General features: G+C 33.9%; 2 protein-coding genes across 2 annotated transcripts in view; one reads left to right on the top strand and one right to left on the bottom strand.

The window, feature by feature from the left end:
• Positions 1 to 27077, top strand: part of LOC108727176 (photoreceptor-specific nuclear receptor) — a 34961-nt gene extending 7884 nt beyond the window's left edge. The window contains 8 exon segments of the mRNA XM_018455167.1: positions 1667 to 1757; positions 1759 to 2031; positions 12973 to 13076; positions 17201 to 17315; positions 23761 to 23879; positions 24791 to 25002; positions 25402 to 25690; positions 26114 to 27077. Of these exon segments, the coding sequence (XP_018310669.1) occupies positions 1667 to 1757; positions 1759 to 2031; positions 12973 to 13076; positions 17201 to 17315; positions 23761 to 23879; positions 24791 to 25002; positions 25402 to 25690; positions 26114 to 26352 (1442 nt within the window). The 3' untranslated portion in view covers positions 26353 to 27077.
• On the bottom strand, positions 20106 to 23383 carry LOC108727175 (protein Cep78 homolog). Its single transcript, XM_018455166.1, has 3 exons — positions 23105 to 23383; positions 22664 to 22994; positions 20106 to 22308 (listed from the first exon to the last, which is right to left on the bottom strand). The coding sequence occupies exons 2-3, from the start codon at positions 22867 to 22869 to the stop codon at positions 20457 to 20459; spliced, it is 2058 nt and encodes a 685-aa protein (XP_018310668.1). The 5' UTR covers positions 22870 to 22994; positions 23105 to 23383; the 3' UTR covers positions 20106 to 20456.
• Positions 27078 to 27538: the final 461 nt, after the last annotated feature.

Genomic DNA, 27538 nt, shown 5'->3' with positions numbered 1-27538 from the left:
ATTATTGTGTTTAGTCGGTAATAATATGAACGACTTTAAGATCTCCTTAACACTAATCGATAGATGCAATCATCATGATTGCCAACGAGAGAACTAAATACAGTTTGTGTCAGAAGAGAAAGAGAGAGGAGATGTCCTGATACTTTAAATTACTGTTGCACTTCTGCGAGTTGATCGTCGATTAATTTAACCAGAAGTTGATGAAAGAGCCTTTAGGCGCAACGGCACAACAGTGCAACAATCCAACAATATACATGAATTCGATTGAATTTTAAACTACTAAAAAAAAGTACAGACATTATAATTTTGGCCTCTATATTTTCATTAAACAAATAGGATATTTTCATTAAACAAATACTTTTTAAGTCGCTTTCGTATCGTCTTACAAATCTTAAAAGTAGTATATACATTTTCTCTTCTTGTATCTTAAAATACGTTTAAAATAATCCCGGAAAAAAATGGTCCATGTATGATTGTACATGATTATACATGGACATACAAAATCATGCATTAAATAATGTACAATTTTGAATGCTAATATATAATCATGAATGGTTGAGTGCATATATTCGTGCATGGTTATATACATTCACGTACGATTTGTATGGAACCATACATGAACGTATGTGAGTTATCATACGATTATCCATGATCATATATATACAGTAATTCCATACAGTAGCATACTGAACTCTTTGCACGATACATGATTATTTACATAGTACATAGTCGTATACATTCATACATAAATTTTTAGCATCTGGCTATTCATATCTACTAATAAAGCCATTTTGCAATTATTGCAAGTTTTCTTCGTTGAAATAGGACTATTATTAATATTGACATTCTAATGTCAAATTTTATGTTACAAGGTATATGTCCGTCGGCATATGTTCCTTTTATCCAATTGCAATAAAAAATTTTTTTACAGAGATTATTTTCTATAATGATTTTTTAATATTTGGTATTGTTCTGGGGAGATCGGCAAACAAATACGTGAAATTTTTTTTTTCACCAAGTATAAGGGCCACCCTAATAATCATGTTTGACCAAGTACGGGTGAATATGGCGCACATAACCATGTGTGATCGTATATGATCGTACATGACTATGTCAGGTCAAAACTCTGGTGGAAAAATTTTACTAAAATTTCGTTGAAAATAATACAATTTCAGCGAAATTGCTGAAAATTTGCTGAAATTTCACATTTTCAATTAACATACTGAAAAATCGCTGAAAATAAACTGAAATTTTTATGAACTGCTAAAATTTTGCTGAAAATGAATTTTTTAGTTAAAAGTCTCTGAAGTTAAACTAAAATTTTTCTGAAATGCTAAAATTTTGCTGAAATTTCGCTGAAAAATGTTTCAACATGGTTTCAGTGAAATTTTTCCACCAAGGATAACTTATACATGATCACATATGGCCATTTTTTTTCCGGGAGATTACACATATATTATTTATTCATATTTAAAGCGAGAAATCTTTGCTATATAATAATTAATGATAGAATAAATGATTAAGTAAACATATTATGCTTTAAAATAATTAAGTAAACAGACAAAATTACATTATTTAACTGTTACATTAATTGTAGTATTTCTTTTTCTCCTTTTTATCAGATCTTAATTATTGCAAAAATTATGTAAATAAATTCGCATTCCAGACTCCGGAGAGAGCAGCGTCATTTCCCCAGGTTTGCCGGAACGTTACAGTCCGTTGGGAGCGACGGGCTCTACGTCAAGCCACGATCCTTATGCCTTTGCCGACGGACTTTCCTCTAGCCCGATCACCATACCTAACTGCGCTTGGGAACGGTCATCCGCACTTGCTGGGTCAGGTACAGCATCAGCAACAGCAACAACAACAGCAGCCGCAGCAACCACAGCATGGCAGCAAACCACCACGTAGTCTCGGCCTTATATGCGTGGTCTGCGGCGACACTAGTTCCGGTAAACATTATGGAATACTCGCCTGCAATGGCTGCAGTGGTTTTTTCAAGAGGAGTGTTAGACGAAAGCTGATATACAGGTGAGTCGAAGTTTTAATGATCGAAATGTATTATTTATATTCGTATGAATTGAACATATAGGATGAACTATTCGAGATTTTTTAGAGAAGAAGGTGGTAGGAATTAGTAGTATTATGTCAGTGTAGATGTCATGGATCTGCTTAATATCTCCGCTGTTAGGTAGCGAATTCTAGTGGTTATTTATGAAATTATTTGTTCACTAATTGTAAGTCGTAGTTATACCATCCCAAGTAGCACATATAATCGCTTTTTTAGCGCTTTGGAAGCGCTGCTGTGCTATTTCTATTTGGGATGACGTTATTATATCAATACACAATAGTCAGTATTTATTACAAAGCATTTTTACTTTCAAACGTTTCGAAACGTTTTTAAGGTATACTTTAGCATTTATATAATTACACATGCTACCTCATCTTTCTTAAACTTAAGCGTATATTGTTACACAAATATAGTATGTATATTTTAATATGTTGTTTAACATAATTTTTTTTTGTATACATTTTGAATTATGCAAAGTTAAAGCGATAGTATGGCATTTTGATAATGTGGTCTCCTAAATGTACTGATTGCTGCTCCTGTTTCGAGGTCTTCGTATCAAAATAATTTATTCGAGTAGAACTTTAATGAGTAGAATTTTAATCAAACAAGTTGGGCATAAATGCGATTTCATTTTCTACGATACGGGAGATTATATGATACACAAGAGCATTGAAGAGATAACAATATTCGTTATGGTCAAATATCCTTCGCGCACAATAGTTCATCGACGCACTCGTTAACAGTCTGGCAACTCAATCCGTGATGGGAAAAGAATTGTATATCGCGGATATCATCGGTTTCGGCTTTCGAGGACCGTCGGGCACGACGCCACTTTACATTTCAGTCACGAAGCCGAGCTTGTTCATTTTTCAAAAAGCACGCACGCACGGAGGGTTAATAGCTAGCATATCGAGTGTTGCATGCGCCTGCGTATTCCTAACATGGAGTGGGACAAGCGAGACCGAAGCGGCCGATTCCGACTCGCGCATGAGAAGGATCCGATGGAGATGGATGGTTGTTCCCAAGGGACAGTAATAGTTCCTCGTACGAGCGCCACCGGCTTTACCACCGGTTCAGATATCCGGATATAACTCGTCGCCGATGCGGCAACGGCGGCCGTAGCGGCGGTTCTTCGGTTAGCTCTCGATGGGCCCCCGGCGGATTCGACATTACACCATTCTACGTTGTGGCTCAGCATTATAGGATGAGTTTACTCAACTTTGCCCACATGGCTCAATGTTTAACTCGATATTAACCCCGGATGATTCGCGCTACCGATAATTTCTCTTTAATTTCGACATTGTATATGATTCTCTTTTCTTCCTCCCTTCCTTTTTCTCTTCCTCTCTCTCCTTCTCGATCCTCCTCCTTTCTTTTCCTCTCCTTCTCTTCCTCCCCTTCTCTCTCTTTTTCCTTTCTCTTTTTCTTACTCTTCCTCTCCACCCTCTATTTCCCAAACAAACTAACATTTCTTGCCATTTTGACGTCAAAGTAACAAAAATGTCTACTTGCGTTTGTTGAATCGTAATGTGCATATTTGACTGACGAATATATTAAGGGAATGAAACACATTATAAAATAATGAAAGAAATAATGTTTAGTGAAAAACAAATATATTAACTTCAGCTCTCAAAATTTTCATTTTTGAACACAAAGGAAGATACAGCCTTTGTTGTTGGAGTAGCAACATTTGCGTGCGAGAGTTCAAGTACAAGCCCCGCGGGAGCCTGTGCGAACATTTCGTTCTTGTCCACGCACGATGCACTTAATTGCATCTAACCGATCCATGAGGATTTGCGCTAATCCGACGATTGTGACGGCGCGCCATCACGGCGAATCGCGTCGGGACGCATCTGTCGTATTTCGGTCCCCTCTCTGCGGATAATTGGTTATCTGTGCGGAGGCTCTTCAGTCTTTACTGCGTTATAACTGCCCGACGAAAGCGAAACGGCATCCTCTTGTCCTTCTATCTTTGCAAACGACAAAATTAAACGTCGCACAGTAGTGTAAAATTTGAAAAAGCTGACCAAAAATCAAAGTTCGATTTCAATTTTTCAATTACATGATATATTATCCCAAACATCTATTACATGATATATAATAATTGTTTGTTTATTAAACAAATAATTTAAAAGTACTAGCACAGAGTTTAACAATTTAACACACGTTTTGTGTACACAATATTATGTTTGTTGAAACAACATTAATAAGGTACAGATTTTCATGTACATAATGCACTAATAACGTTCTAGTTTATTCCATAAATTGCTTGGGTGAAAAGAAAAATTTCACAAGAAAAATTTCCAATTTGATATGTATTTGAAAAAATTGGTTTTATTTAACACACAGTTTGAATCGAATAACATTTCGTTTTTTGAAAATTCAATATTACCAAGCGATTGACTCAATTTAAGAATACTGCAGTAGATGTTAGTAGAGATTTCACCTTTGCAATACTTGTTCGGTATCGTGCCGTTTAGCGGTATTTGTCAAAGCGTTTGCGCAGCCGGCCGCTTAGTTACGCCGCACCTAACAGCGCGAACTTTATGCCCTGTTGCTAAACATTTTTAAAGGCTCACTGTTTAAGAACTATTGATATTACTAAACTATTAACATTTTGCTATTGACATTTTCAACTCACTTTTTCATGAGGAATATGTACATGCCGGCTCTTGCGGGTGGTCTGGGTCACCCTATATCCCTTCAAGGTCACCACGAATCAAAATGATCCGAGTGTCATATTTTTCACGCTAGATTTTACGCGGGGTCTACAATAGAAGTCATAAGGTCTTAAGTCGTAGAAAATTAACAATTACAGTTGAATATGAGAAGAATAATTGATTGGTCAATTTTCTACGACTTAACCTCATTATTCTGTTCATAAAAGTATTAAAGTACAATTATCAAAAAATTATTAATTTAGGAGTTATTTAACATTTTATGTCAATATGTGCCAGAATAAAATATAAAATATCTCGTAAACTATTGCATCGATTTTTCGATGCTATTATCTTAATACTTTTATATGAAGAATAATTAGGGAAATCATATGTAAAAAAATTTATATAATTCCACTTAAAAAAATTAAGTTGATCTTCAAATCTTCTAAGCGCCTCCACTTGGGAAAAAATTATTATCGCCTTATACTAGCTCCCTTCATATCGTGCAATTTTGGTTGTAAATGTTTCTCTAGACCTTATATATTCGAAAATATTTCAGGTGGTAATAGTTATTGAACATCTTGTATATAATATTTTATATATTTATGTAACATTTATTGCGAATAATTAAACCATTTTTTAATGAATTAAAAAATTATTGAATTGATATTTTGAATGTTATTTTAAGAATTGTCTATATTAATTAGAAAATAATATTGATTGTCAAACACAATAACTATCATAACAATTCAAATTAAAAATTAAGACCGTTGCGTTCATTATTTATTTAATTATTATTAAAAAGTTGTTCACAAAAGAAATTTTATTGAATTAACGTAATCTCTTAACGTGAATGTAATAACAATGAAAATAAAGAATCCTGTAACATGCGATTATTTTGAGATTATTTAATAACAGTTTGTAAAAATTTATATAATAAATAAATACAGTGTTCAATCATACGTACTTAACATTCAATGAAATGTGGATTTACTTTCCTTATCATATCATTAATGTGAAGGGATAATATTGCATACTTAATGCGCTGTTTATTTGACAATTATAATACACGTAACTGTCATGGCTGCTCGTGAATAATTTGAATATTCGCGTCATCTCGCTCATACGCTCATACTTGTAATTTCTCATGAATTCTCAGAGTATTTAAAGTACTATGAGTAAATACAAATCATAAGTACAAAGTGCAGTTACTGTGCCAGGCATTTTGTTATCTGGGTAAGTGATAGCAAAATTAATATACCTCATGTATACATTGATAAAGTCGTAACACTGATGCAGCTGTTGTAGCAATTGGTACTTGTGCAGCTTTAATTTACTTTTTGTACTCTATAATTTGACGTGCTATTCTCTCTGTACGCGATGGATCCAAATCTATGTATAAAATGAGTGAAATTCCTTTTGAATATCACGAACGAAGCATAATTTAAATGATATATTTACTCTCTCTTTTCTAATAAAGCTAATAAATAATTACTGCTCGTTCGTGGCTACTTTTATTTATTATTGTTATATATTACAAGATAGTCATGTTTATAGAATATAAATACTAATAAAAAATGCGTTTCAGAAACGCATTTTAGTGCCTCATTTTGATCTTGTTGAAGAGTTCAGTGAATTACAAACAAAATAATTATTTGTTCCTTTACTTTATCATATGAGGTAAAAGGGACAGAATTAAACATTGCGTACCCTTTTTTTACGTAAACACAAACAATAAAAAAAATTTGACCTAAAGTGGAAGGATCACAACCAAGAAAAAAAGATATATTATGAGAAAACTTTTAAAATTTTTTCTCACGTCACTTATTTAGTTTCTAGTATCTTCAAGTTTTAATTTAACGCTAGCAAAAAATTCAGATATTCATACAGATCAAAGCTATCAAATGTTTTTTTGCTTATTGTCCTTTTTGTTAGTTATAAAACACAAATAAAACAGAAAATGTTATAATTCAAGATGAAATTTATGAGAATAAATCAAATTAAGAAAAAAAATTCTATTTTCAGTCAGAGCGGATCTTAATAGCTTATAAATATTTTGCGGTTCGCGATATAAATTTATATATACATATTCTGCAAACCGTGCATTGAAATCTTTTACAATCTCGAAGCGCAATCAAGAACAGAATTAGAATAATAACATCACACATTAAATTGGCGAGCCAATTTAATAATTCTTTATGCTAATATGCATATTATTTTAATGAGGATATTAATAATTTGATATTAATAAATAATAAGATCTAAGGCCTGATTGTATCAACGTTACTTTGACTTTAAGCAAGGCTTAAAATTCTTTTTTTCGGCTTTAAAATGAGACAGACAGAGTTTTATGTCTTGCTGAAAGTCAAAAAGACAATGGTGCAATAGGGCCTTAAAGCTACGAATAATTTTTTAGAAAAATATTATCTTAGTCGAGAATCCAACCCGGATCTATCGTGCAAGCGTCCTCCCAATTCGATCATCGAGGCTTCGGTAAGATTCTTCAATAACTTATTGCGAAGAATATTACTGAAGCCTCGGTGATCGAATTGGGAGGATGCCTGCACGGAATACAGGAAATCCGGTGGGAATTACGACTGAGGTAATATTTTTCGCAATAAAATTATTTGCAGTTTTTAAGAGTCTTATTAACATCAAATTATTAGTATTTTTAAAGATTGCAATGCTCATTAACAAGAATTATTAAATTGCTTAACAATATGTATTACTTAGTTAATATGTATTACTATTCTGTTTATACTATTGTGTATTATATGTTCTGTTCATAATTGCGTTTCAAGACTAAAAATGATTTCGGCGCGCTATTTGCAGAACTGAATATGTATGTAAATTCATATCGATATATTTAAGCACTAAGATTTACTTTAACCAAAATAGGATTTCTCTTTCTTAATTTGACAAAAAACATTGTTTTTGTTTAAAATAAAAAACAAGCAACAAAAAATTTTTTTATCTATCATAATTTTAATATAGGTTCAATTTACATGAAAGATCAACTTTAAATGCATTCATAGTTCATATCTTTTGCATTTTACGAATTTTTTAACAATAGCGTATAACGACATATTATTTGTCAGGCATCGGCTTAATCGCACTTGTTATGCTTGTCCTTTCCGTAAAGTATATACTCGCCGCGTACGAGAGAATTAATGAAGCTTTCTACCAGCGGTTATCGCTAAATCACTGTTAGCACGATTTTAACAAACGTCAGTCACAAGAAATCGAACGCTATCTTGTCCTGAGGCGGTGTAACGCGAAGGGTCCGCCAACAGAACCGGTCTCTTAGCGTGGTGCCGTCACGTCAGCGGGGGGTTCACCGTGCAAATTGATTTGCGTTCACACCCCAGTGGATCCGCAGGGCACGAGACTAGTACCCTCTTGCGAGGACCCCTCTCCTGTATTCATCCTTCAGAAGCACATCATACATTTATTTACGCATTTCTCTGTTCTACGAGCAGCTGGCATTGTTCGCCTCATTGAATTACCGGAAGCATGTGCTGCCGGTTATCACGCCCGTCGATCGTCCTGTTTCGTGTTGTCGGATGCACGTCGTGGATGCGCTGGATATGCATTGTTTATTGCTAATACCGTCAGTAAAGCGACAGACTCGTTATAACCCTTTAACTAATAAGCCTCCATTAAACTATCTTCCTGATGTAACATGCTGTTATGAATACTAAGAGGAGATAAACGACGATTAAACGACTATACAGGATGTCCTCGTATAAATGGCCACCTTTTTATCTTGTAACAGAGATAGACTTAATAAATATGTTCTCAAATGAATCGGTTTTAATTAAATTTTATTGTAAGTACAGTGGTCATTGAAAAATTATTTATATTAGAGAACGGAGAGATATGCATAATTTTTGTACAATAAATAAATATTTCGATATAATAAAAGTTATAGCGTTCGTTATAATGATATATGATATACAAAATTATTTTATAAATTATATAAGTTATTTTGATTTAAAGTTTTGCGGGCAACTACTACCTTTTTTCGACCCTGCGGTGTGGCCAACTTCTGACTCTCGCATTATGATTGCCATGATAACATGAGATTTGTTCGCGTCGCATCCTTCAACTCGATCCAACATATTCTTATCATAGCTCACTTCAACGAGTGCATTGAAGAAAGTAGGAGCTATGACAGGAGCTTTTGGAGCATATTGGAGTATGCGACGCGAACAAATGTTATCCTCAGGGATATAACATTTGTTATCATCAGGGTTGAAACTGAAAGATAGTAATCGCCCTCAAAATTTTAACCCAAAATATCTTATATAATTTGTAAAATATAGTTTTGTTATCACACATTGTTGTATTCGTTAAAACAGATACTATACAACTTTATTATATCAAGTATTTACTTTATCGTGTAAAAATTGTTATAAATCTCTCCATTCTATAACATAAATAATTTTTTCAGTGGTCATTTTGTGCTTACAATAAAGTTTAAAGTCGTTTAATTTGAGACCATATTTATCAAGTCTATCTCTGTTAGTTTGTGAGATAAAAAGAGTTATTTATACGGGGACTGTATAATACATTGAAAAAGATTATAAATAATTAATGCAAAGAAGTTTATTACTACTAAAGAACATAAAAATGAAAATTAATAATTTTTTATTTAATCTGTCCCGAAAAGTACAGAGTTATGTTACTTTATACTACTTATTACTAATCTTGAAAAATAATTATATGGAATATTTTATATTTGATGAATTCGTAAAATTCTTCTTCCCTCGTTTAAATTCGTGTTTTTGCTGATAAAAATGATTCTAAGCTTGCATGGCGTCGAATTCTAATAAATCTGTCATCCTTCGCAGGATCATTCAATCCTTGACGACAACGTTTCATCAACAATCGTCGTAACTCCGTAGCTTTTGTCCCTCGCGGAAAGTTGAAGAAATTCGGGCGCACTTGTCGGAAATCCGGGGTGCGCACTCTTCGGGACGTGGTGCTAAATTCGATTACTTTCATTGTTGAGATAACTCAGTTATCCCTCCGAGCTGACTAACGTAAAGAGGCGACTGTCCGGGGTCACGTACCTTCTTCTTATCCCTCTTAATCTCGTCCAATTCAGCGACAGTCCCTGCCATTTCGTTATCAAACCTTAAAGGAGTCCTATTTTCCTTCCCTTGTTATACACAGCATGAAATCTCTGTGATTTAAAACCGAAAAATCTTTACGCAATCCAGGTTAAATCCCTAACATCATGATCCTTTTTTTTCTTAACTATCTGCGAGATAAAAGATTTTAAATTTCAATTTTATTAAGATAAATTTCTGGGAAGAAATAACCTATGCGTATATGTAATCATATATGAATACGTATAATTGTTTAGTACAATGTTAAGATAGAAACACAGGATTTTTATATGAATAAATCAACTAAGTACGAAAAACTCCAGTTGCGGTCAAAGTTAGATGTTGGAATAATATACGTCATTATGTATTTAAATAATTTTTATCTTAGATGACTGCGCGCTAATTTTTTTTTCGGTAATGTAACACAATCGAACTAAAATCATAACATAGGTTGTGAAATTTGATTTTCTTATGCTGTTTGGAAAAAATGTAGTTTCCTATAATTTTTGATACTCTAAATCCAAAACTGTAAGTGAAACTTCTATCACGTCAGGCTTTTGGGAAAAGTGAAATTGGAATGCTTAAAAAACGTGTTTTTTTTTTGCTATCCTTGAAAATTAGCTGACGGATTCGATGTGTGAGAAATTTTTTAAAGGATTCAAATTAATGATTAGACATTATATTATAACATAAAAATATCGAATCTTTTACAGTCAGCGTCGAATCTCTGGTTCATTTTGTTTTTGGGAATGCGTTGATGTCGTCACATAGTGCCAAGTTTTAGTAATGTATACATGTTACAGCAAGGTTGGCAAGAAACGCGTTATATATACTTGTAACGCTGTTACTTTGTTGATCGTTATTTTATTATAATAACGATTTGGTAATGACATTGTGAATTTTTTATGATGGTAATGGTAACATCAGAGTTAGAAAAGTCAATCGTTACTTGTAATGGATTGAAAAAGTCATTTGTTACTGAAAAATATAACTCCTAATTTATAACGCGTTACTTCTTAGTAACGAGTAACGTTACGCGTTACTCGTTATACTTATAACTTTTTCAGTGTAACACGTAATAGTGACAAATTACTTTTCAAAGTGACTTTTCTAACCTTAGTACAGCCTTAGCGTTTAATTAGTTAGTGTTACCGTCATAAAAAATTGCAACATTGTCATCAAATTGTTTACTGTAAAAAGTAACAACTGAAAACTAACTGAAAAGTAACGTTTGCCAACCTTCTAAATTTATATGTATATTTGAAATATACATATAAAATTACACTATAATTACACTATAAAATTACAATAGTATCTTATAATATTAGTAACAAAATATTTTTAAACATGATGAATGACACAAACTTTTAACGATTTTAGACTAGTATCGTTCCTGAGAAGGGATGAAGTGAGGAGTAGAAATGGTAATAAGCATGAATACCGACTCATTTCAATTTCAAGCCAAAAGTACCCGGTCCTACTCCTGTATTCTGTAACTCGTTATGCAATCGTTATGAACATATAACGAGCATAACGAGTTACAGAGTACAGACCCTGGACAGCTCTGATATACACATCCGATTCTGCAAACCGAGCACCAAAATCCTTTTCCCGGATATCCCGTATTCCGTGTGGACATCTTCATTATTCAATCATCAAGGTTTCGATAATATTCATTGCAATAACCAATAAGTAGTAACAAAATACCGATTTTTTTTTGTAAATGTGTTTATGATTTGAAGCAGACCGATGAGAATAAATCCAATTATAAGAGAAATCCTATTCTTGGGTTAAAGCAGATCTCAGTACTTAAATATTTCTATGTGAATTTATATTACACATCTGATTCTGCAAACTGCGCATCAAAATCTTTTTCAGTGAAAAAGATTTTGATGGATTTTGAAACGCGATCATGAACCATATTAAAGTAATAATATCGCATACTAAATTATTAAGCAGTCCAAGAACTTTTTATGCTGATAAACATCTTTATAAGAATATTATCTCACATTAATATTAGATTATTATAAGAATAATAATCTAATGTTAATGTGAGAATCTTAAAATTATAATTAATAAAATTATTAACAATAAAACTTATTTTAACAATAAAACTAGATTAATAATAATTTTAATTTTCAATATTCATGTATGGCATCTCATTTTAGTTAAAACAGCCAATTTCTGGGAATCACAAAGTTTTAGAAAAAAATAAATTTCAGATAAAGGTAAAACGCGGTTTCGAGGCAGAAGTATTTTGGTCATATCGTTTTTCTTCTAAGTGGAGGTGCAAAAAAGATATGAATGTAACCTCTATTTTTTTTAACGGAATTATACGATTCTTTTACACAATATGATTCCTCTAATTATTTTGCATATGTATAAAAGTATTAAAATAGAATATAAAAAATCAATAATTTACAAGATATTATATACCTTATACTTTATTCTGCCACATGTTGACATAAAATGTTAAATGTCTCGTAAACTGTTAATTTTTTTATAATCGTACTTAATACATTTATGAACAGAATAATGAGATAAACCAATTGGTGTAAAGAAAACATATAGTTGCTTTAAAAAAATATGAGTAGGCAAAATGGATACTTTTTTAAATGAGCAACTATGTGTTTTCTTTATACCAATTAATTTATCTTATTATTCTATGTATAAAATTAATAAAGAACTATTATAAAGAATCAATAGTTCACGAAACATTTAACATTTTATGTCAACATGTACCAAAGTAAAGTATAAATTACTTTGAATTAGTTTTTTAATATTTCTACTTTAATGCTTTTATTAAACTCACGATCAGTAAACACCACGCCGTGCCGCGCCGCGGCGCCGGTTCCTACAGACTAGCACCGGATTTTCCTTTTAAAATGGAACATCCTGTATATGTATAATTACATATAATTGTGTAAATTATTATGTCATCTAATTATATACGGGCATATTTCATATATATTTATATATAGTATCTTATATATATATTTAAATATGATTATATATAGAACTTTTTTCCCAAATTTATACATATGTTAAAAATTTTTGTAGCAGGAATCTATTAGCACATATAATATATTACAATAAATTAAACAAATGTTATATATTTTTTATGCAGATGTCAAGCTGGTACCGGAAGATGCGTTGTGGACAAAGCGCATCGAAATCAATGTCAGGCTTGTCGTTTGAAAAAATGTATGCAAATGGGAATGAATAAAGATGGTGAGTGACAACATATGTCTTTTCAATTAATTTAAGCAAGAAACTCAAAATTTAAAATAATGTTCAAAAACAATTATAATAATGGGAGAAAGAAAGAAGTAGGTGTAGAGAATCAAATAAATCTATAAATATAGCGTTGTATATACATTCGCGCGCGCGAATGTTATTAAGAATAAAGTTTCTTGCCGTACGATAAATTTCAAATAGACGTATGCGATTTCCCGGATAAAAATCGACGTGTTGCTGCGACGCGATCAAATTCAATCGAAAAGATCTCCCTTTGCGACATCAAGTTCGGCAATAAGAAAGTTATCAACGGGACGACGTTGAAGGCCGAAACGAGAATGCAGGAAGGGAAGAATAAGAGAAAGACGATGAGACAGGTGCGCGCCCGTGTCTCGCCGGGAGGCATTAGAAATTGAATCGGAAGATGTTCGGCGCAGCCAGACTTCCGCTTGTACAAGCTTACCCCGCCTTTATCCAGTTATTTATGTCGCGAACATAAAGGGTCCGCCGAATTCCACTTTCCTACTGCTGATTGATTCCGGTATTATCCACGAAAATGGATAATCCGGCGGATCCATAACTCCTATTCGGTGACAATGTCTCGAGAACTCGCAATGAGATCCCAATATCTTTGCAAGGGCGATCGACGCAAGACGATACTAATAATGTATCATTCTGATCTGTTGATTGATCAATTCTTTCTTTTTGAACAATGTCTTCTTAAAAAAAGAGAGAGGGCAAAAGAAATTTGAACTTTGTCTATAATATTCCTAACAATAAATATCAGAAAATGCGACAAGTGATAAAGCATTCAATACTTTGAATCTAAAAATGACTTATAAGACAATTAAAAACAACAAGATAAACACACAAATGTATTAAATCAATAGAACTCAATGAGATACCCAAGTATAATACATCAGAAACTGTGAAATCGTGAAAGTGCTTAATAATGAAATTCTTACAATTGTCACAGATCTACCCATTGGCTCTTCAGATTTACGTGGGGAAGGTGAGCGGAATAATTACGACAAGCCATATTAGTGCGGGTGAAAGACACTCTTGTGTCACAAGCACCAAAAAGGAGACTCGTGGCGTCCGCCGTACTTTAATGGTCGCGCGATTAGGGCACTTATTGTCGGCGAGCCTGGCGCAATTTTTCCCGGGTTCCCTTTTAGCAGCGGCTCGGCAACGAGCGCGCAGTAATTTCGTAATAATAAAAAGCGTGTCGGCTCGCTTTACCTCCGGCGTGCAACCTGCTGAGCGGCTTAATGGGGTCCTCTTGTTTCGTCAGACCTCCGTTTCTTCTCTCTCTCTCTCTCTCTCTCTCTCTCTCTCTATCCTTGCCGCTCTCACTATCCTCGCGACATGTTTCACACCAGAAAAGATAAACGCCCCGTACGCTCTGTTTCCATTTAATTTGCATTCACTTCGCTGCGAGAGGCCGTCCTGCTTTCTGACCACCCCTTTTCTCAACTTCTTCGCTTTTTTAATTGACAATCCCTTTGGTCACTACTATGTATAGAATTCTTCATCATTATTTTTATTATTTTCATTCTTAACGCGGATAATAAATTCTCTTCACAATTCTATCTTCTCTAAGAATATCTTTTAAAAAATACTATCGATTTTTTAAATTTGTTTTCATTAACTATTGTGTAAATATTATATAATAGATAAATTAATAAGAAAATAATGCGTTACAGTATATGAAATCTCATATATATATATATATAATATATATACATATATAATATATATACATATATATACAATACATATAACGTAAAACGATTAAAAAACAATATTATTTTTCTGTAGTTCGATATTAGTAATTAGATCACATATGGATTATGAAAGTTGATTATTAACTAAAACTAAGTAACAATCATTAAAAACGTAATATTATTACTCATATCTACAAGTATAGTTTTATTGTCATCCCCCGTAATCTTTTTTGCGGATTCTCAAACTAGAACGCGCGAACGCCCTCGTGCAGATTATTTCTCTCATTTGCATTGTCGCCGCACCGCAGGAGAGCACCCTTTGCCCGACGTTGTCCCGCTCGTCCTTAGTCCTTTCTGGTTATCTCCATCGGCGAAGTCGCGAACGGGAAGCGCCGAAGGGTGCGAACGAGTCTCCGCGTGCGCAATAGATGGTCGGCTGCACGTTGCATACGTTTATTTCCTCCAATTAACCCTTCGAGATTCGTCGAAGGCCACGCGACTGTCGCTAACGACCGCAATGTTTACGGCGGCAACGAGAGAACACTTCGCTGCGGCGAACCTCACGAGAATGAGCTTGCAAATGCGCTTGATTGGCTAACGTGAATAAAAACGACGGCGCTTTCGCATTAACCCTGGCGATCCCAATCGTTTATTTCTGCAAGTTATTTACGGAATATTTTAGAAAAAAGAAACACGTACAAGATATCACGACTATCCCAAGTGATACTTTTTTTCATATAGAGTGATACTTTTTTTGATAAAGAATGCTTTAGATTTCCTTTAATCAAAATGAAAAACCAGTAGATGTTTTTATACGTTATATAAAAAATACGAAGGAATTGCGAAAATTATATCGCGTATCTATGAAATTCGTTATCATAGAATCTCTTTCTCTCTCTCCCCCCCCCTCTCTCTCTCTCTTTCGAACCATTGCCTTTGAAAAATGTATTGATACTGATATCTCAATTTTGAAAAACTTATATATTTATTATTTATCAATTATACTCATCTGCAGTAGAAATTATTATCATCATCATTATCAGAATATATTTTCGTTCTCTCATGGATGATTGGTAAATAAAACTTTTAGGTGGTCGTACTGCGTTACATATTACAAACAATAAGCGTTGCTAGTTTGCTGCGTGCCTTGTTGGATTCACGCGTGTCAGATGCAGACCGCCAGCGTGATATAACATGGCATTACGTGAGTTTGACGAGAGGGCGGCAGACAACCGCAAACCCCCGTCGTTCCCCATTCCCGTGAATCCGTTCAACTAATATTTCAATAATGTTTCAATCATTCACGAATTTGAAGAGCGGCACAATGCTCTTATTGTTCGTCGAACGTATCGCCGTTTACAATATGTTTTCGTTCGAGGTTGCCAGTTTTTCCGAAAATGAACAAAAAAGAAAAAATTGAAAAAATGCGACGTGATGAATATCTATCGTAAAAATTTCACCGCGCTATGTTACGATATGTTTCGTTAGCAATCAATCGGAAAAACGATTCGATTTTTAACGAAATACCAGTTTTGCAAATACCACGCTGGTTTTATTTACTATCTCATCCCTATTATTATGTAATGGTTGATATATGTACATGTATAGAAAATATAGTTATCGCTTTCACAATTATGCTAAATCGCAAAACAATTGTACTAAATATTGCACAACATAACGGTAGTTCTTTTCTTATGTAATAGCATTCGACAAATAATATTATTTTAAAGAAAATTGATATTTTCGAACACTTTGAAATGTTTATTTATCATTTTTTAATAGAACACTGATACTATTATTCGTAATATAGCTTTATTTGTTCAATATTACAATTTTCCCTTATATTATCACAAATGACCCTGTATTATAAGGTAATCATGACAAAGAATATAAGTTAACAACTTTTTTCATATTTGATTAAAATTGAATGTATTACCTGATTATTTTGCATATATTTAAAATATGAGATTTATACATATAACATTTCAAAAAAGAAATTTTCAAATGAATTAAATAGTTACAAAGTTACGGAAGATTTAAGTTTAACGTTGTATTTTCTGTCATAATAACCCGTAGGGATCCTACATTTGTTTCACTTCACTTATATATGAATTAGTGTATTATATGCATAAAAAAACAGATCTAAAAGTATAATAATGCCGCAGCGCTGACAGCGCGCTCCACAAACGCAGCCAATATATCATTTAAATATTTTAAATATTTTTGCAAAAGTTTAAAATAAATAATTAAAATGAAAATATCCCGTGTACATACATACATATACGTACTGTGTATACATGTTACATATGTGTATATATTTTTATATTTGTGTTTATGTATATGTATATACATATATTATATTGATAAACATGAAAAAATAACAAATTGTAGCTGTTCAGAATGAACGTCAACCAAGGAATACTGCCACTATCAGACCGGAAGCTCTCGTAGAGATGGATCAAGAACGAGCCTTACGCGAAGCTGCCGTCGCCGTAGGTGTCTTTGGGTAAGTAATTATTTGTGTTTCTTTTGTTAATTCTTAGTTACTCTAATTTATCTCTTAATCTAATCTTATTGCTGTGTCGTTACATTTTTAAAAATAAATCATTAAACATTAGAAATCAATGATTTAAAAAAAAGCGGAAAGAAACAAAGGCTGAAATAAACGAGATTGAATAAAATGTCACCAAAAAGTATCGCCGTTAACAGTAACTAAGACATCACACAAATCGGTAGCGATGTTATCTTAAGAATGTACCTGAAGCTCTTGAAATGCAATTATTTCGAAAAGGCAAGAGTAGGTATTGAATATTAGAATACTTGCGAATCGCGTCTTAAAGGCTGTACGAAATTTCAATTTATACACAGTCGATTAGAGAACGGTAGGTGATGGAGACAACGATCGATAGTCACTTGTCGACGGATGCAACGACAAGAGCAACGAGAGCCGACGACGTTGTTGGCACGTTTGATCTTCTGCTGCGCACCAGGCTTACCTTTCGCCGTTATGAGCGACACGCCGAGCGTGATCTATCATGAAAAATTACCTTTGACTAGCAGCCCGAGGCATAGCGTTTTTCAGGTAACCGGTTGTCCAGGTTGGAACTAATGGAAAATCCATAGAGCGCCAAGGGGTGAATGTTAAAAGCGACGATTGGCGTCCTGATGCGGCGCAGCGCGTCATTCTCGGCGAGTTATTATACCGTGCGTGTTACACAAGCGACCAATCTTTCCATGATATAAGCTTATTCTTAAATTAATTTGTTACATTCCTGAACATTAAAAAATTTAAAGGATTGAGAGTCAAAAGTGATATCCAGAAAAAGTTTTTGATTAATAATTTAAGTTATATATATGTATCAAATCACCTAATTGTTACAAATTTGCAAGAGGAAATTTCATATTTTAATATAAAAAAATACGTAAAAGATTACTTTTTTTCTATAGTTGTGTGATTGACGTACGATTCAATTGATTTAAAAAATTTGACGAGCTTAAGAAATTAAGTCTTTGCTACATATATACAGTGCCCTCGCATGGGGCACCTATCTTTTTGTAATTTTTCCGTGTTTTCGTATATTTCATAATTGGTTTATGTAACGCATTTAGTACCTTTTTTCATGTTCTATCTATATATACATGAATAACATAAATATATAATTATTTTTTATCAATAATAAACTATAAACAAAATATGAATTAAAATGAGCACTTTTTAAAATTTATGCTGGAAAAAAAGATAATAAATATGTTCTGAAAATCTTTACATTATAATTTTTGAGATCATTAATTTCAAATCTGCACTCAAAATTTAAAAATTGAAAATGTCAGATCCAATTGGTAGCTAAAATAATTGAAAATTTTGGAAAATTATATTTAGCCGAAAACATTATATTTGCGATATATTTAAAATTTCTCACCACACATCCTCGTTGTTAATTTTAGATTATGTTAATAGCGAGATTTAAAAAAATAGCAAATAATTCTTCAATATGAGATCTGTTATGAATTTTCAAGTTTGATCTGCGGATTTGAAATTAAAAATTTGAGAAATTGTTAAGTATAAAAAATTTTAATTATGTTTGAGAACATAAGTAACATAGTTTGACTTTTTTTCAATTTGGCTGTTATATTGAATCTGTCATTTTAATTCTTCAAATTTGATCTCGCATACATAATAATTCCAAAAGCATCTTTCATATACTTAAGATTCAACAAACTATTCCAGTCGATGCCAATTAAAAATAACATAGTACTGATATTATTTTACTTTTAGTGTCTTTAGTGTCACTTTAGTGTTGTTTTACTTTTGGTGTCGACTGAGACATTTCAAAAAATTGTGAAACAAAGAATCAAATAAGTTGGGATAGAGCATCTTTGACAATCGGATGCGTATTTGTGTTAATGCTACGGTTTGAAATTTACGTAATTGGATGTATAATCTGTGTATTGTTATGAAACGACACTCCGACCATTTGGTTCTACAGAACAATTGATACGAATCATGCGAGAAGAGAGAGATCGTTTCTATTAAAATCAACCATTCGATCGCGTAACATGAAGCTTTGAAACTTGCACTGGAGCAGACAAGCGTATAATCGTCAATAACCCCAGAATCTATAATTACACATAAATTAATGTCGACTCGAGGTTATTGTTACAGCTATGAGCTGACTATATCTGCTTCATTGAAAAGACCGAGAATGACAAGATATTAAGTGAATTATAATCAGGAAGAATTATTTTACTTTCTCACTGCAAGAAATACTTAAACAAAGTTTTAATAAGCAATATTTATTCCATGTACAATAAAGAGCTAAAAAAAATGTGGCTATAAATGGATTTGAACATTACACGCTTTTCGTCATGCGAGTAATCGATCTTCCCAATTAACAGCATCACTTTCGGACCGTAGATTACGCATTTCGTCAAAGTTTATTTAGAAGTATTAACTGATATTCTTAACCCAGTAATTATCTTGATCATTTGTTAACTATTTGAATAAACAATTAATTTTTTGACACGTTGCATTATTTGGTACTTTCATTTTGCTCTGAAAAATACCTGACGATTGAATACGATATAACAGAGATGAATGTACTTCATAAATGTTTTTTCTTATGATTTTCAAATCACCACCGTGTAATTACGTATTAAGATGATTAAATAATTACAGATCTTTTAGTGTATAAAAGTAAATTGTAGTCTTAATGTTTTTCATAGTTACCAATTTTGCGAGCCCGGAAATATGTATATGTATGGAAACGAAATGGAAACAAAAATTATTTACTTCTCAAATAGCACACCAAAGTAAAGACGTCTATTAATAAATATCTAAAGAAGAGCCTCTTACGTGTTTTTACGACACTTCACTTAGAAGTTTATGATATTCAAATCGAAACTAATAGCAAAGAAATTGCACGAAAATGGAGTATCCCTTAAGTAATAGAAGGGTTAAAAACGCAGCATCTCTACGTGTGTGCTCTCTGCACACAGTATATTCATGTATAATATACGTGTACAAAATATGTGTGTGTGTATATATTATACGTCTCATGTGTGAAACTTCCAAATAGAGACTTTACTATATTGTATTGTAGACTAGATTGTCTTTGTACAATCGACGAATTCAGCCGCTCGATCACGGCTAGCATAAGTCAATAGCCTCGCCGCTAATGATACTTGCGAAGATCGCTCGGGCTCGATCAACGGACGACATCGGCTTATCGACGTCGCGACACCGATGGTGCAGTTCATTATTCTCCGGACACTCGCCAATCTTCCTCTCAAGATATGTTACCGGGATCGGCATCATCGATCTTACGTCGCTCTCAGATTTGACAAACTTTTGCGCACCGTCCACGATGTATTGCGGCAATTCAATATCCACCTTGTAGCCCCGTTTGAGGTTCTCTGATTTAGTCTGCCTAATGACGGATGTTATGCATCGCTTAATGTCTGCGCTTACGATTTGTTGCGATTCCAATGTCCCATCGTACGGATATTTGCCGGCAACGTTCTCCAATAGCTCTAGAAGCCGATCAAAAGATAAGCATATCTCATCCAAGGACTGCTGGCTGACTAGCAGGTAACCTCTAGTCTCGTTTTCTTTCTTCTGCAGAGCACATTCCAGTTTGACCAAATTGTCTTGTGCCGATCGCAGATTCACTTCGGCGGCTTCGCGGCGTGCTCGTTCTTCAACAAGTAAAAGATCGGTTCGTTTGGTCTCTTTCAGAAGACGATCGTGTTCTGCTTGAGCTTCCGTCAATTGCTTGAGAATACATTGAATTTCTTCTGAATCACTCTGCTGGTCCACACTTTGCATACCAACATCTACCTTAGTAGAATCAAAACTCTTTAAACTTGTCTCGTCGGCACATTGCACGATATCTTTGTGTTTCGATTGTGCTCCGACATCGCAATCGACGTGATTCACTACGGGCTGGATACGAGACTGAAGATCTAAATGAAGAGAAACCTTGGGTATCGTTCGTACATTGTTGATAATCTGCGAATGAATTGAATCACGTTGTTGAGTTATATCGCGAAAGTCTGGCTGTAAAGGTCGAATCTTCATTTTTGTCGACAGAAGCGATATTGGAACTGTCCTTCTTGGTGGAATTATCTGACATGGTCGCTTTGTGTATTTAGTAAAGACACTTCGCGCTCTCAAAAGCTTCGCAGTGTCCTCGTTCTCCCTACCTCTTCGAGTATCGGTCGATGCGATTTTCTTATCCTTTGGCGTTAATCCCATCCACTTATATTCCGATTTTCCCTCAACATCATTCTTCACTAATCTTCTCATCACCTCCGTCGCGAGCTCGTCGTTTAGATTCACGTTCTTCCTCACGTCGAGCACTGTCAGCGTGCTATTCTGATCAAGTAAGTTCAGTAAATCCGCGCCGATTTGATCCGTCAAGCCACAATGCTGAAGATCCAGCGCTTTCATCCACAAACTATCGCGTATTGCTTCAATCATTTCCATAACGGCGCAATTCCCCAGATGTGGATTATCGTTCAAAGTCAGCCGACGTAGCCCAGGCATCGTCTCGAAATTGGGCTCGCGATACCTCAGCGATTGTTTCCAGGTATCGTGGTACAATGCCAATTTCTGTCTTGAGAGTGCGGATGCTAATGCGCTGCCGCTGCTCGGTGTGAGATCACAGTAACTGAGATTCAATGACCTCACGCTGCGAATATCCGCTATCGTTCGGCAGATCAATTCGCAGCTGTTGTCCCCGATGTAACAACGTCGAAGAGATAAATGATGTAAAGTCTGTGTTCCCGACAGGCCAACGCAGAGCACCGCAATGCAATCCGGTGGAAATGGGATACCTTCGAGTTCTAAGTGCGTGAGATTGGGTGAATTCCTTACACATTGGCCGATACTTTGTGACAGCCACTCCAACAAATAACGTGTGAGAACCACCGGAGCTTTACCCATTGCTCGCGCTTTGTCCTCGGAATTAATCTCTTCTAATGGTTTGCGACATTGATACCTGATAGAAACTTTATAGCATAAGTATATATAATTCTTTATATCGAGATTATGACAAATTTAAGAACGAAATTATACTTTGCTGATATCTTTAAAATATTTTTTTGTAAGTTTAAAATGTATTTTTAAATGAAAGATTAAAAAATTAAGATAAAAAAGAAATAATTTTAAAAAATTTAAACCAAATTTAGCATATATAAAAAGAAACATAACTCTTAAATGTATACGCAAATTTTTAATCACAAGCACCTAAAATAACACCGTCAAATTTGAAAAATCAGTACGTAAGGGTCAATTAAGGAACATTAACAATAAAAGATGATATAAAAAGTATTAAAGTCAATTCAATTTGCAACCTGCTATGCACGCTGATCGATTTGAGCGAGCGATCGAGGGAAAGTGAGTTCAAGATCGGTCTCCAGTCGTCCATTTTGATACGATCGGTAGTAAAGTCCAGATTATGTGGCAAGGTCACACATATCACCGGCAACGGTCGTAATCGTTGCTGCTTACACAATTCCATATAGCAACTGGCAAAGTTTCTGCCGGCCGGAATCGCCATTCTTCGTGGCGAACCCGGTCCGACCGCATCGATCTTCCGTCGGTGTCGCGACGGAATTTCTCCCTCGAGCGTCGTAATGGTGCCGATAATCTCACCTCCAGAATTACGAACTACCCCGTCCGTTGCTGTAAATCGATATAATATAGCAACAAATCATATTTCTAGACACATACTTGGCTTAAATGCCAAAATATATTTAAAACTCAGTTTCTCTGTCGAGAAACAAGAAATTTACCTTTGCTGTTGCTGCTTTGCTTGAGGATCAACCGGGATCTCACCTCGAAACGTCATTTGCACTATCAGATTTGCAATGGAAATAATTGCGAGAATCGGATTCGTTAAAAAGTATATTATTATGAAAGCATCGATGGCGTTTTCTCCTTGATCGTTTTCTTGGGGATTACGATGATTATTTGCTGGCCAACCTATCTAAAACCGATGAAAAATATCCCTGCATAGAACAAGACGAATCTATAAACGAAACACGCGCACGAACAGACTGAAGATATCGTCGCTTGAGATCGTTGCATACATATATACAATACATACTTTTAACTTATTGCCAGATCGAGTTTGCATTTGAAAAATTGTAATAATATAATTCTGGTAATTTTTTGAAGCAGACAAACAAGATGAAACAAAATTCCCTCCGTGTCTTGTATGGTATTCAAGGAAGATTATAATAATATTGTATATAATTAAAATATTTTTTAAGTACAAATCATGCATATTTGCACATCAAATTTCTTTAGGCTCTTATACATTGAAATTAAATTTTAGCAGATTTATAACAGGACATTGAACATGGTAGAAATTATTAATTTTATTAATACATAATTATTTTTTATTATTCAGATATTGTTATCTTTTATATCATGAATCATTTCTCAGACCGCCTGTATCCTTGGCCATGGCGAGATATACTACGCCACTACCTCTGCCTACAGTCGCACCGACGACAAATTCCGCAAACAACGCAACAACACCACCTCGACAAGAAAACGAGGACGGTATGCAAGTTTCGCATTTAAATACAATTGTTACGCTTATAAAAAGTTATTCACATTTTTTAAGATAATAATAAAAAAATAACACTAGTAGAGCTGAGTAAAAAATCAGTAAGAAATATGTATAATAAATATTCCTTTTGTCTGTTTTATTCGTCTTAAGAATGTTTAATAGATATTTCAAAATAATGAAAAAATTATTTAAAATTCACAAATTATTCTAAATCGCATTTAAAAGTAATACAATAAAAGAGAGAGAGGGAGGAGGGGGAGAGAGAGAGAGAGAGAGAGCGACAGTTTAACATTTGTATCATAAGTTATTTCAATAAAGATAGTATTTTTTAAATCTGTGCTTTAATAGAAACATATGGAAATGTATTACGAAATAAATGAAAAAAATCTCAATTTTTTAATATAAGTATTGTACTTTACGTATTCAAGATTATTTATGTAAACTTACATTACGATGCAAAAATTAATTGTCCAGTGTATAAACAAAATATTTATTTACATACGTTTGAGAGCGCCAATAATCAGTCAAAGTTAGAGAGAGAGATATTATGAATATAATATATATTTTTAATTTTTTAAATTTTAATTATCTCAGATGTGACAGATCGATTGTGGTTAATGTCCGAATGTTTCGGCGCTCAGTCACATCATAAGATAATTAAAATTTTTTTAATTAAGAATATATATTATATTCATAACATCTAACTTTGACCGATTATTGCGCTCTCAAACGTATGTATGTTGTACATTTACACGGTTTGATCTTAATTCTTATTTGAAAATATTTATTTGTTAAAAATCTTTGTATTTAATGTGAATTTCAAGTTATTTTTATTATTTCAAGTTATTTCAGTTATGGAAATTTTATATTTGAATGAAGAAGAAGCTTTGCATCTAAACAGGAAACGCTTCCGAGGACAGTATAGATGTAACAAACGAGGAGCCGTTGACGCCTCAACGAAGCGGATGCACCCAGCTTCCACCGGTGCTGCCGTCCTTATACTCACCAGCAAGTGCTGAAACGGTTTACGAGACCAGCGCGAGATTGCTCTTCATGGCAGTCAAATGGGCGAAGAATCTTCCCTCCTTCGCTGGTCTGCCATTCAGAGATCAGGTAACAATTTTCCAACCAAATTCGTCGATAACAATTTATTTGTATTCTAATACTATTATTATTAATAATCTAATGCATTTATTATTAATTTAATATATCCTTATATATTTTAACATGATTTTATTTGATGATTTATTACGATGTACATGAACAGTAATCGTAACAGTAGAAATAAAAAATTAGTTAGGTCAGCAAATACATATCTACGTATCTTTGTATCAATGCGACAGATAAAGAATAGGATGCCGGTATAGTGGGCGAAGGTTTAATTATTATTTTAAATCTTATAACAATTATCAGATACATTGGAGGAAAATTCATACATATTTATAATAGTGTTCTAACCAGATGTAATGACACTGTTAAATAAACCGCAAATCTACTGTATTTACTGCGTAGGTAATTTTACTGGAAGAAGTTTGGTCGGAGCTGTTCCTACTAAATGCGGTTCAATGGTGTCTGCCACTTGAATCTTCGCCTCTCTTTAGCGCCGCTGAGCTTACTGCTCTGACCCTCTCGCCTCACCCGCATCCGCATTCGGGGTTGCATCTGCAAACCACTACGGGGAAGCCCAGCCAAGTGGCGGCGGATGTTAGACACTTACACGACACCCTGCAGAGATACAAGGCGGTCATGGTCGATCCTGCGGAATTCGCTTGTATGAAGGCCATCGTTCTCTTTCGCCCAGGTTAGTAATTCTTGTCTTTAATTTATCTCGTTTTGCACAACGCTGATTTTGCGGTTTATTTTTAACGTTCCACTTTTTAATTTATTTTTCTCAGCATTTAATATAAACTGTATTCTTCATCTTCGCGTCGTTTTTTATACGAAAATTAATCTGCTTGATTTCAATAAGAGTGCAGTTACGAATATACACATTTATATAAGTTAGTTTAATTTAACTTCAAAGAATTGCTTAAGACCCTAAATATGATTACACAACAAATAAAGAATAAAACCTTTAACGATTAAATTGGATCTTGGTTGCTTAGATAATTCAATGAATTTAATACTACATATTTAGTTATTTAAACAGCGCGCCGAAATGATTATTTAATTTTGTACACTTGCGACACGCACTCTCAGAAACCAGATTTTTCCAAATTTACAGAAACTCGCGGTTTAAAGGATTCGAGCCAGATTGAGAACTTGCAGGATCAGGCGCAGCTAATGCTCGGACATCACGCACGTGCTCAACAACCAAATAGTCCAGCTCGCTTCGGTAGATTGTTGTTGTTGTTGCCGTTGCTGCGAACAGTTCCGGCTGCAAGAGTGGAATTGATCTATTTTCATAGGACTATCGGCAACACACCGATGGAGAAGGTCCTTTGTGACATGTATAAAAACTAAACATTTTAAATACCAAAGGACTTTGCTACGAACATCACATAACAAAACATGATCCAAAAGCCAAATAATTCAATAGAAGCAGGACGAGATTTATGAAAGGCAAAATCTGCAGTCATCGAAGAAAAACAGTAAAAACACTAACAGACGAAGCTTTTTTTAAATGAAAGGATCAAGGAGCAGAACGCGCGAACTTCTTTTCGACACGATCAGGCCTAAGGACAAAGTCCTAAGTCCCTCTGTGATGATCGTGAGAATTTCGATTGGCGAATATCTCTATCGTACAAACGCGAAGCACTGAAAAGAATGGCATCGCTAACGAATAAAACGGCAACTAAAGTGGACCGAGGGACACTCAATTGCGGCGTAAATATACACATATAGATATATACATGTATTTATTTATTATAGATATATTTATCGGGCGTTAGGCTCGACACGTTGATAGCACATTTTCTGTTTTTCATAGGAAGTCGATGAATTAATCCGAAAAGCGGGGATACTCATTACTAATTTCATTTTTTATCTTTTAAATTTATCATTGAATTAGAGAAAAAAGTGATAGGGTGGGCACGAATTTTACAGCTTTTGTGAACGTCAAAAACGCAAGTACGGAAATCGATTATTTTACAAAACATATATTTGTAAATTCATATTAAGATTTATTTAAAAAATTAACTCAATTAAAATATTTCTTTTTCTTTTTTGCTCACAGACAAATTTATGCATCAGAGATACGATTAATAAATCATGACGATATATACAGTCAAAATTAAATTACATTTTGAAATAACCGAAGCGGCAATATGAATTCATAAAATTTAATGTTGCATAACATCGATTAAAATCAAATTATTTCCATAATGAAAATAATTTTGTTTATAAAGATGTGTGAAATTGATTTTTCTCGGCGATGAATGCGTCCGCACTTTCTCTGTATATTTCGTGTTGTGATACTATTTGCTGTAAAACGTATTCTCGGTGATATATATATACATACATATATATATATTGTAACGATTACTTGTAATAAAAATAAATCCGATTAACTAAGTTATCATCACTGACTCACTCTTTCATAGACTTATTACTACTATCTTATTTGTTACTACATGTTCATTAATGTAAACTATATTAACTTTTACAATATCGATCAAATATAATTTTAGGTAAGCATCAATTATAACGC

This window comes from Mycetomoellerius zeteki, unplaced genomic scaffold (genome assembly GCF_001594055.1).
Source record: "Mycetomoellerius zeteki isolate Tzet28-1 unplaced genomic scaffold, Tzet1.0 scaffold471, whole genome shotgun sequence".
Lineage (NCBI taxonomy): Eukaryota > Metazoa > Arthropoda > Insecta > Hymenoptera > Formicidae > Mycetomoellerius > Mycetomoellerius zeteki.
This window is presented reverse-complemented; position numbering and strand designations above follow the sequence as displayed.